Source organism: Athene cunicularia (assembly GCF_003259725.1).
Source record: "Athene cunicularia isolate RWA chromosome 4 unlocalized genomic scaffold, athCun1 chr4_part3, whole genome shotgun sequence".
Taxonomy (NCBI): Eukaryota; Metazoa; Chordata; class Aves; order Strigiformes; family Strigidae; genus Athene; species Athene cunicularia.
Genome location: NW_020799100.1, coordinates 13901303 through 13913092, shown reverse-complemented (window position 1 = coordinate 13913092; position 11790 = coordinate 13901303). Strand labels below are relative to the sequence as shown.

General features: G+C 45.2%; 1 protein-coding gene across 2 annotated transcripts; it reads right to left on the bottom strand.

Annotated features, from left to right (window-relative positions):
* Positions 1–1085: 1085 nt before the first annotated feature.
* LOC113480074 (protein FAM162B-like) lies at positions 1086–11553 on the bottom strand. 2 transcript variants are annotated; one of them, XM_026848639.1, is made up of 5 exons: positions 11548–11553; positions 6534–6716; positions 4569–4674; positions 3052–3160; positions 1086–2387 (listed from the first exon to the last, which is right to left on the bottom strand). In XM_026848639.1, the coding sequence occupies exons 2-5, from the start codon at positions 6664–6666 to the stop codon at positions 2280–2282; spliced, it is 456 nt and encodes a 151-aa protein (XP_026704440.1). In that variant the 5' UTR covers positions 6667–6716; positions 11548–11553; the 3' UTR covers positions 1086–2279. The 2 variants fall into 2 exon arrangements, with proteins under 2 accessions (XP_026704440.1, XP_026704439.1); XM_026848638.1 differs by lacking the exon at positions 11548–11553 and having other exon boundaries at positions 6534–6910.
* Between the last annotated feature and the right edge of the window lie 237 nt (positions 11554–11790).

The following is an 11790-nucleotide window of genomic DNA, read 5'->3' as shown; positions in this document are numbered from 1 at the left end:
ATCGTCAGTGGCTCAGGGAGGAGGAACTGTTTTTTTCCTTTTTCTTAATGACCATATGTAAGACAGCAGCTTTATGCACTAGTCAATAGAGAATCAGGCAGTTTAAGAGGATTTGATAATAGCTCACACCTGAAACAGGGTTTTTTTCCTGCAGGCAGGGGGAGGTGCAGAGCAGAGAGTGGAACAAGTCACAGATAATTTGCTTGTTCTTTACATATGGTTATAGTAATCTCCTTTCCTGCTTAAGTCAGGGAAGCTTAGAACATAGATGTGGATTTGTTTACAAGTATCAAAATGCGTTCCTTTAAGTGTTACATGTGCCTTCTTAAAAGGGGCACATGAAAACCATTTAAGAATTAAAAAAAAAACCCGATAATGTCAGAGACTGACCAGAGCTATTTTAGTTTATCCCCAAATGAATGCTAACTTTGAGGTAATTCTTGAGGTTTATTGCACTAACCAAGGAATGATGTAAAATTATGTAAATGATGTAAAATGAAAGACATCCTATCACATGTGCAGGCAAAAGTGCCTTCTCAGCAGAGACTTGTTCACTCTATAGTTGTCCCAGATCATTATTTTCACTTCCCTGAGATGCTTCATGAGGAATACTACAGGGAGATGACATCACTTTTGGTGAATTGTACTGCATGGGGCTATGAGCTGGAAACAAGGACTACAAACACTGAGCTGTGACAGATGTAACACCCCCCTCACACATGCTCCTCATCCTAAATGGGTATGCAACGTGGAAAAAAGGGCTCCTAAGAAGCATCAGAGGGAAAACGCTGCCCAACAAACAGGAGATACTGTCTGAGAGCCCAAGAACTGCTGACTGCCTGCCGATGTCCCAGCCTGTCCTTGCCAGCAGCTCATCCATGTAGTTACACACCAGCAGTAAGTGGACGAGTTTTTGACACAATAAACATCGGAGACCTGAGCAGGAGCTTCCAGACTGCCCAGGAGCACAAGTGCTCTGAGTAATAAACCTTGCAATAAGCCTTGGTGTGATGCTCAGGACACTGCACAGCATTCCCCATCTCCTGTGGCAGGCAGGCTGAGATGGCTGCATTTTGTCACTCCATGTCCCTTGGCACCTCCTGCAGTGCACCCAGCTCCACCAACCCACCTGATGGGTGTCTCGGGGGGTGATGAATGATACACTGACCATCAGCAGCCCCAAGTGTGAACTGGGGCCTGTCTTGGAGTTTAATCACTTCATGAAAATGCAACTTCCAGTATTTCATTAGGATCTCTCCCATCTGTTAAACATCATCCCAGAGAGTTCAGTGACACTTTAAATGAAGCTGTGAAGAGATGCATTTGTTTTAGATGTAATTGGACAGCTGTTTTATTATGGATTAATGAACTATGATAATTAAAAAGAATCTAGTTTTAGCAAACCATATATTAACAATTACTTCTGACTAAAACCACAACTAAGCAAGTGTTAGAGAACTTTCATGACGATGAGTGGAAGCAGAAGATGAAAAAGCAAAACCAGTGAGCTGCCTCGGGACAAAAGGTGCCTTCAGGCCAGGCTCCGTGCACCAGGCACAGGATCACCAGGCTGCCCCACAGCAACCAAACCATTCCACATGACCATGCTATTACTCCACATCACTACTGTCTCCTCTGGCCCAAAGCTCCTTTTGGCCCATATCAGTCATCAGAGTCAGCTCACACTCCTCCATCTTCCCAACCCCTCTTCACACTCATGTCCCCCCTCTCCCCTGGCCATGGGATCCCAGGAGGGGCTGGGGAGGAAGAGGGGACAGTGATGGCAGCAGGCTTAGAGGCAGAGATAATCAACCTCTTTATGGCTGCAAAACACATTTCAGACTCCTTTTCTCCCTGCCCTGGGTCACTTTGGCCAAGGTTGTTTGCCCTAGAAGCACTGCACAGAATGGCGTGCTCTCTGATGTAGGGCTGCATCCTTCCTGGCTGCCAGGAGACAGCCCCATGGCCACACTGAGCACCACAAAAAGCTGATCCTGAGCTGGGGAGTCCTGCATTCATCCTTCCCACACTTTGCAGTTTAGAAGAGGTTTCTGTATTTCAGCAGAACCCAGTGCCAAAGACGAAAGGCCACAGAAAGCAGGTGTTGGAGTTTCCATAAGGAGTTTCATGGTTCATATGGAGCAGTTTTTAAGCAGTGAAGTCCTTGTCCTGAGAGAGTTTCGTGAAAAAAGCTCCAAAGAGTTAAATGAAGACAGGTACATATGCAACATGTACACGTGCAAATCATTTATCTCCTGTTAAAATTAATCTGTTCCCAGTCATTGTGGCTTCTCAACAGCTGCCTCCTGATCTTTTTCCACTTCAGCCCTCCATTTGGCCTTCTTTTCTGTGTTAATCCTCAGCAGTGTGTGATCCTTTTTAGCAGCCTTGAAAAGAAATGGTGAAAATCATTGCATGCACACGTTTCCCACCACTAAATTTCCTCACATTTGTATCACTCGCTTTGACACACTACTGTCCTTTTCGATATTTTGAAGTGACAGAAGTTAATGTGTTTCCTTGTCTTATCAAATTTTCAGCATTTGCAGCTCTGATTAGCAGGAAAATTACACTGTAAATTGTTTACAGGTATGCTGGGACATGCCAGTCAGGCTGGAGACCCTTCTTCCCCACCAGTGGGATGAGAAGAAGCAAGTGTCACAGCTCGTGGTGGCCATGGTGGCACTCAGGCTAGGTGGGCAGGACCGCAGGAGTCTCATGACCTGTGGATACAGGGAAGGACCAGGCACCATTGGCATTGTCTGAGCTGCCTCACAACCCTTGGACTGGCCTCTTGCTGAGATACCATGATGCAGAGCACTGCATTGCATGAGTTTATTGCAAAGTGGGTCAGAAGGAACACATTAACCAGCAAGTTGTGCTTCCCTATGCCAATCTCTCCTCCAGAGAATGGGGCGATACAGATCCTGTGCAAATATTGCTTATATGGACTTATTCTCAAACCTATCTGTCACCCTCATACTTGTTTACAAGGAGAGCATACATAGACCATACAATAAGTAGATCAGTTCACCCAGAAACAATACTCACTTCTTTGCCTGTGATTACCATGGCCAAACAGCCCAGCAAGGTCAGTGCAATCATGATGTAGCAAACCTTTATCCTGGCTCTGTTCCTTGCTGCATCAAGGACCTCAGACCTGGAGGACAGAGCAGAGTTTCTATCCTGCAGCAGCACATATTAAATGAGATCATGGGGAGCTGGGCAATGGACCCTCAAGTCTTCCAGCAAATGCCTATTAATGTACAATGTGTTTCAACCTTCTCTTTCTGCAAGCAAGTAGACAAGGACTCAAAAAATTAGCCTATGGGGAAAAGATTTAGCCACCCTCCCATGCAGGTGGGGTATTGCTATTCCCAACAGTCATCAGTAACAACAGGAATAACAAGTCCTGCTCTCCCACCTTCTTTTATTGCATATGAGAGTGAATACTTGAAAAAATTACAAGAACAGGAAAGTCCATCGTGATAACAGAATTATGAGCGGCCCACCTTTGGGTGTTGCTGGGCAGGGCATGGGGTGCTGCACAGCACCAGGAGACACTGGGGTCATGTCATCAGGGCAAGGCAATGCCACCCTCAGTGGAATAAAAGCACACGCATGACATTTTGGCTAAGAGCAACGGAAAGTTTTCACACAGCGAAGAGGCACAGCAAGCAGTGACCGGGTCTGTGCCCACATCCCCATCCCAGCTGCACATGGTGCTTTGCAGGCCTGTCCCGCTGCAGCTGCCCCTCTGCTAGGCAGCTGGCATCAGCCCCACAAGCACCTGCCCGTGGTGGAAGGCTGAGACGGGTTGGAGCAGATAACCACACCATCCATGCAGACTTGTCTTCCCAAGCAGCTGAACAGCCACAGCCATCTCTGGGAAATCTGCACCACCTTCCATGGGTGGCTCATGGCATTTATCCAACGATTCAGGCTTGCAAGAGGCTGCAGTGTGGCAATGAGTCATTCATGAAATCGTAGCCAGCCATAAATTTACTTACACCTGCAAGGGGAAGGCTGGCTGGAGGAGCCCCCAGGAGGTCACAACTCAGGAAGCATTAGGTCTCCAAAACGACCTGACAGTCCTTTAACAAAATACCTCAACAAGAAGGTGGCGAAACCATAGCCCAGATGTGAGGAACTCATTGCAGATGTCTGTCACCAAAGCTGTGTATAGCCCAAACTTATTTTTTAAAATTTATGCAGCATTATTAATTGCTAATCAATAAAAACTACCAAAGTATGCAAAAATCCAAAGTGGATGATATTTTACCATGGTGACTTCTGAGTTACAAAGCCACTTGTCTTGCAAAAGACACTTCAGCTTAGTCCGTAACTTATGATACCTAAAACAAATTAATCCAGTTTACTTCACAGGACATGACAAAAAACGTGTGTTCCCCAAAATTCAGATTATTTTTGGACACCAGTAGCAGCAGGCCCTGTCAGCGTGGAAGAGCTCTAACCCTCACCATGTAAGCACAGTTCTGGGTAGTGCAGACTGGCGTCTCAATCTGCACATTCACATCCTAAAGCATCGTTCACACAGGTCTACTTACGATATGTACTTGGGAATGTCCTCTTCTTTCTTAAAGCGTCCTACCCATACTAACACCTTTTTATCAAAATTTGTAGGACTCCTGTCACTTCTGAAAGCTTTGTAACCTGTAAAAGATTTTATAGAAGACAACAGTGAACTAAGCCTGAAGAAGAGGCAAAAAGTTGTCATTACAGGGGGAAAAGGATTGAAAGTTCAGATTGGCACTTTACTATTCCATGAGAATCAAATGTTCTTTCTAACATCTACTCAGCAGCTAGTGTGAGATGCTTTGTTACATTTGCAGCTTATTTAATTTTGCTTTTTTTTTTTTTCCCCCTTTAGTTTAGGTAGGTTTTAAACTAAAAATGTCTTCTAACCTTCCTGATTAAGGGGGGAAAGGATGCAGGGCTGAAGTCACCCAATCCCACAGCATGCTCTCACCCTTCTAGCATCTTGCTTTTAAATGGCCCAACTAGTGAGTTAAGCAAACTGCCAGCAGCAGTAATAACTCCTTGACAGCATCTCCTTCTAAAAGAACTGATGGAGAGACGAGGTCTGTTAAAATACAGCCTGGTGGGAGGCTGGCAGTTGTTCTCATGCAAGCTGGGTGTCACATTACTGTACTCTAATGATGATACATGACACCCCACCAGCCTACCACGGTGATGCCATTAGTATGCTGTCACCCTGAGCACAATGAGAAAGGGATTTTGGCTCCTCTTGATGGAAACAAGCCCAATGACAGGCCATGATGAGAGCACTGGCAGGGAGACCCTGCAGAACCAGGGTAAGCAATGGCCAGCTCAAATCCTGGCTTTTGCACCGCACACCTGTAGGTCATCTCAAGGTAGCTGGGACTGCTCACACACCCAGGAAGGTGCACCCAAGATGCTAAACTAATGCCCTGTGCTTGCAAAGGTGGGATGTTTTTTAGAAATGCTCCATGGGTGACCAGGGCCTACAGAAAAGGATGAACATGAGGATGCCCCCAGTCTCGGTGTCCTGTACTCCCTGGCTGTTGCAGGATTGCTGGTGCGTCACTAAGGGGAAATCGCTGCCACTACAGCACAGGGCACAGGGAGCACCTCTTTCTGCCTGTGTTGAGATGGTGAAATTACATTAAGTGCCTTTACCCCAGGCCTACTCACGCATGCCAGGACTTGTGAATGGCTGAAAAATCCCGGGTGTAAATCTTGGCACCCAGACCCCCAGGTAAATCTAATTTTCTGCTTCTCCTGTTTCTCTTACAGAGTGCTAGTGAGACCAGGAGAGCTACCTCTGGAATATCAACACGTGTCTGAATCAGATCTGCAGCAAGAAGTAACACAGTTTGCTAAAAGGACAGGCTCCATCCCAGGGAAGACAAGAGCAAAACCCCATGCTGGAGACCCACAGCCACCCCACAGGAGCAGAGGCAGCCCCACGCAGCCCGTAAGGAGCCTGCTAAGGCACTGTCAAGGAGGTGGTGGTACAGATTCAAAAGAGAAAGTATCTCCATGGCAGGAAGGCTGCCCATGTGGGAGCTGCCCATGCCTGCTGCCTGCCAGATCAGCCAGGGCGCTGCCTGCTCATCCATGTACAGCTGCTCATGGAATCTGGCAGGGAGTGTCAGGGGGAGCAGAGGGGTGCAAGTCTGCCACTCGCACATGCAGGGACGTGCACCGGTCCTCCCCTGGAAACCTGGCAGCTGGGTAGGAGGAGGAACATTTATTTACTTTTTTAATTAACAGATTCACTGACATGGAGTATCGGTTTGTATTTGCTGCCATAGGAGGAGGACTATTTAAAACGAAACTTTATCCCTGTGCACTGTCAGAGGTCTCAGTTTGCTCCGTGCCTCAGGAGTGTTTGTAACCCCAGGTGAGGCAGCACTGCAGTAGCACAGTCACAGACAAAAACAAGGAACATTTTCTCACCCTTTCCTTCAGATAACCTTTCCCTCTGTCCTGCAGCACGAAACAGTGACCAAAGCCCTTCTACCCACCTGGATTAGGCAGCTGCAAAGTCTCGTCCTGAGCACCCTTCGCTTTGTCACCCATGGCTCTGGCAGGGCACGGGACCAGCTGAGGGACCCTCCGCCACAGCCCGGGGCTGCGCCCCAGCAGCCGCCCCAGCATCCTGCCCTGGCCAAAGCCTCCCCACCAGCCTGGGAGCACGCAGCAGGCTGCTTCTAGGAGCTACTAACATAAAACTACCCCTTCCCGTAAGAAGGAAGTAGCATGCATTTCCACCCCACAGTTTCCGCTTGCGTCACGATGACTAGTTAAATTTATCGCCTGTGTTTACCAAAATAACACACCTTCCAAGAAAGGCAGGCAGAGATCAACTCAGGCAGCTCACACCCAGCCCGGGCTGTGCCCCAGGCTCTCCATCCCAAGGAGCTGCTCAGGAGAGCAATGAGTATCTACATTATTTACTCAGTTCTTACTATGGCAGGACTAGAATGGGACAGCGTGTTATATTTCCCCAAAGATAAGCTTAAAAAGTTAGAATTATCACAGCCAGTTAAGCTGTTAGAGTTCTTGGTTGCTCTCAGCTAAAAAATAATCTTGCGAATCAGTTGTGTTAAACAGACATTTTGAAGAGGAGCAGCATTTCCCCTGTCCCAGAAAAAAACGTGGTTTGGCAAAAGGAAACTAAAACCAACGTTTGTGGCTATAAGTGCAGATGGGGAGTCCATCTCACATCCAGACTGCAAACTTTTCTGGCAAAGAAATAGATTTCAGATATATTTCAGGTTTAAATCAGCAAGCTAACAAATTATGTCAAAAACATCAGGTGATGTAGTTTTTGTCAGTCAGTAAAATTGTCATTGAAATGTAGCAGTACCTATAAAGTATTTGCCCTCTTTGAATTCAATCTCCACAAAGTCTGGATAGTGCTGGATGTTTTCCATAACATCAGCTATTCTAACCAGAGAATGGACCAAAATCAATCCTATTTTATCATTTTGACATTTCTCCTGCATTTTGCACAAAATTCTCCCTGATGGGTCAGGAAATAGAAATGCAAAATACTTGTCTCATTTGGAGCAGTGGGGTATTTACTCTCCTTAGACATCCAAGGCTCTAAAGCTGATTTACAACTAGGGGGAAAACAAAACAAAACAAAACAACATTTGAAAGGGAAGAAGCAGTTGCCGAAAGGAAAATTTTCAGAACTATTTAGTAATACTATCAAATGCAATATTGCAGATAATCAAAGTGTGTCTAAGAGCAAGGGGAGGAACTGCAAGGGAATAGAGCTGGGGATGTTGGCAAGGATATTCTTTAAGGGCTGAAAGGATGAAAGATGAGAGACAGATGCAGCTCCAGCCACACAGCTCCTGGCCCCAAGGAAAAACTCTTAACATTTACATTTACCATTTTTTGAGAACACAAAGTTACTGAGGAAAGAAGACACACAGTAATGACAAGCATGGTTTTTCCTCTTTCATGAAATCTCCACAATGCATCTGGACATAACACAATGTGTTTAGCTTAATTTGCTTGTAATTTAGTAAAGTAAATTAGATCAATTTCCAGATTAGGAATCCATACAAGAAAATAAATGGTGGTTTGAGCTTCCAGCTGCAAATGAGACCTGCCAACAAGCAGAAATCAGTGGATGTGACTATGCTGGAAGAAGCAGAAGGGAAACCTGGTATAGTCACTGATGATATTTGTGTCCTGCTCAGGATTTCTCTGGAGGAAGATGGGAATGAGGAGCAGGAAAGGTATGAAAGTGTGAAGTTCACAAGGCTCAGGACTCCTGAGCATCCCCGCAGGCCCCCTTCTCACCTTGCAGAAATGCTGCTGAGTGGAAAAGAGACAATGTACACCCAGACATCCCTTGCTTCCCAAGCTGGGTGGGCAAGGGGGGCTAGGAGGGCAGTGGATGGGACATGCTGCCACGATGGTCATGTGGCACTTGGAGTGGCTGGACCCCTCAGGGCCTCCAGCTTTGCAGAATATTAGAGCATTTTCCCTTTACCAGGCATTCTCCAGAATGTTATTACAGAATTGACTATCTTTATGTCATGTCTGATTATGGATTTGAAGAGAAAAATAAAGAACATTTTTATTTTATCTTTTAGTTTCTCAAATGCAGAGAAAATCTTGGGGTTTTCAGGCCTCCTGTGCTTATCCACCTAGGGGTTACCAATTGTTTCCTCTAGAAGACACACTAGCTAACAGCTGTATTAATCACATCTGCTGTGAGAAAAAAAAAACACTTCAGGATTTATTATGCTGGCATTTAGAAGTGCAAAGACACAGAGGTCCTCATGAAACCACAAAGGCAGTTACTTGTTCCTGAATTTTATTTGTTTCTTTGGCACTGTGAATGCTTAATGCCGGGGTGAGTTTTACTGCAGTGCATGAAAGCTAATAAAAAGCTATATACACCACTGTGTTAGGAAATCAAACTTTCCCTTGTGCACTGTGGATGTCTCTCTGACCCAGAGCATCTTGAATCCCTTCCTAAACAGGAGAGAGATGCAGAATGGTCTTGGACCAAGGTAGTCTTATGTGCAGCCTGACAGCCTTAGTCCTCCTTAGAGACGTTTTGTGCCTAGCCCAGTACATGCATGTCCCTCCCTGCCCAGGTGACAAAACATCCCCATAAGGCCCATCCATTCACTCCCCTATCGCTTGATATACCCATCAGTGACTCATTAGCAGAGTGCTACCATTATTTCATAATCATTAAGCTCACAGACAGGGAGTTTATTGTATAGCAGTAACAACTTGTTCAGAGATGCAGAATTAGCAAAACTAGGCTTAAAGCAACATCTTATCCTCCTCCCACGTCCTTCTGCCAGGAGGAGAGCAGGACCCCAGCTCCTCAGTAAACCCTGGACAGTACAGATAACAGCTCACACACTGACTAACTGTGCAGACATCCCCCAGGCTTCCTCTGACCCTCGCTGCGAGGGGAGAGCACAGATCTGAAGGTTTTTGAGTTATAAAGGAGCAGGCTAGCTCGGAGAGAGCAGAGGATGGTTCGCAGCTGTGGTGGTGCTGCAGACTCTTAACATTTCTGTTTTCTGTGCGAGAGTGACATGTAGTTGTAACACTTGCTGCACACTGGTGCCAACACTGAAGGAGGAAAACGAAACACAAAACTCACAGGACTCCATCCTGGTTCTGCAGCATCTTCACAGCCTTTCTGCCACCTCGGACTCTGCTCTTGCAGCTGACTCCGCAGTAAGGACTAGCAGCCAGTCATCCTCCCCTCCCTAAATGTACACAAAAATCTTTGCAGAACTGGAAGTGAAAGGCCACAATATAAAGTCAATTGCTCTTTGATTTCTGACTGACTTTATACTGTCATTCCCAGTACCTTAATTCTGATTATTGTTGACCTATTGCAGCAATATTAAACTTGGATTCGGGTTCTCTTCACCTGTTCTTTTTTCTGCTTTAAAGAGCCACAGGAATGAAAGGCTTTATTCCTCCAGAAGCCCCAGGTTCCCACACATCTCTTTACAGCCCCTCGTTAATTTTCTTAAGATCACACAACAATTTGAGTCATATACACAAAAGAATTCATAGGAGTATTAAATCTAAAGAAGTATTACTCTGTAAAACTGTTTTTATGTGTACTGTCCTCAAACCCAAATGGCTCTGCTTTGCATGCCATGCAAAATTTTTGCACAGGGTCTGTGAGGACAAGCAGAAGGTAATCTTATCTTTGCCTTCCCCCCATCTAATTAAATATGCAACAGAGCTCTGTCTTCATTCCTAGACAAGATAAACAAGCAATCCTGGATGGGCTTGTGGCTCATGAAATTCTAAGTGAGTCAGGAAATACTCCTCCATGCAACTGTGTATTCTACAGCAACACAATTTAACACAGCAAGAGCAGTGAATTGCTTTGAAATGTCTCACTCATCTGCAGACTCCCAGCCCAATAGCCTGTCCCTCCTCTCCAGGGTCCCCAGGAAGCAGCACCCCCAGGGCTTCAGTTCTCTCCAGGTGACTCACATCCTTCCCCATATCAGGAGATAGGCTACCCTAAGGAAACTCAAATGCAAATCCCAAAAAAACAAAAGCTCCTTAACTATTTCTCATCAAGGCCAAGTCAAATCAAGGGAACAGTCACAACATCTTACAGCAAAACCAGACTCAGAGGGTTTGTAAAGGGATCTGAAAACAAGCATCGATATGAGACTTTATTCACTTCAGGACACTCTGATTTTTTTATAATCTTGAGTGTAACCAGTAAAATAAAGCATCTGCTTAAAGAGAGCAGTGACAACGAAGGAGTTCTTCCCCTCTCTCTGTGTTCAATTTCAGCTTTCTTTTTTTAAAAAAATAGATCAGGATTCCTCTATACAGTTACTGAAAGGTCCTGCATTTTCTACCAATATTGTTACTATTCCTCCAGATTTGATAGTATCACTAACATTTGAAAATTTTTGCCTAGCAACCATAAATAAGACACAAAACCATAATTACAAAAAAACCAAAACCCAAACCCACAAACTCCCATGACTCTCATAAATCTTGCCTAATTTACACCATATGAGCCTTCTGACATTAGCTTCTTAATAGGGAAGCATCATTACTGTAACACACATGGTATTTTCTACAACAGAAGCACTTATTTTCACCAGTTGGAAAAGATCTGAGCTCTTTCTCTATGTCTGCCACTAAGACAAGACTTGGCAGGATTTGGTTTTGAGCATGTCGTGTCTCTGCAGAAGTGCCCAATGTTGCAAGAATAAGGATCTCCAAATGATCCCTATCTAGGAAGATTCATCTTCTCTGCCATTAAGGACATTTATTCTTAAGAGATTTAAACCCCCATTAACAGCCTGGATGTTTTGCTGCTTAAGGTGTGTTCACCTCTGGAACAGCACAAGAATCCACTCTTACTTCTCCTTATGGTAATACAAATGCCTACAAAGAAGGGACTTTGCTGTAGCCAAGGGGGCCCATAAGCCACACTTGCTTTGTTCCCTTCCATCAGCTTCAGGCTTTCAGCTAGGGTGAAATAGAATATTTCACCTGGACACAGGAACCCAGTTCTGAATTGTCTTAATAGGAGCCAAGTTCTGTGGAGTTTGTGAGCTGGACCTAGAGTTGCTAATCTCTGCAAACAAACACTAAAAAGGGACACAGAATGGGTCTGACGTGCCCTTGGTACAAAGTGCAGGGTTTTTATAACAGCTGGTGTCGGAAGGACAAAGCTCACGGCAGCAAAACATAACTCAGTCACTGTTCTGGCAAAGCCCCAGTGTGACCTTTCCCAGAGTT

Coding starts and splice junctions, on each gene's coding strand:
- LOC113480074 (XM_026848639.1), bottom strand. CDS start 6,666: ATGCTGGGGCGGCTGCTGGGGCGCAGCCCCGGGCTGTGGCGGAGGGTC. Junction 4,675..6,533: donor TTTGCAGCTGCCTAATCCAG/GTGGGTAGAAGG, acceptor AATCTTTTACAG/GTTACAAAGCTTTCAGAAGT. Junction 3,161..4,568: donor GACATTCCCAAGTACATATC/GTAAGTAGACCT, acceptor TCTGTCCTCCAG/GTCTGAGGTCCTTGATGCAG.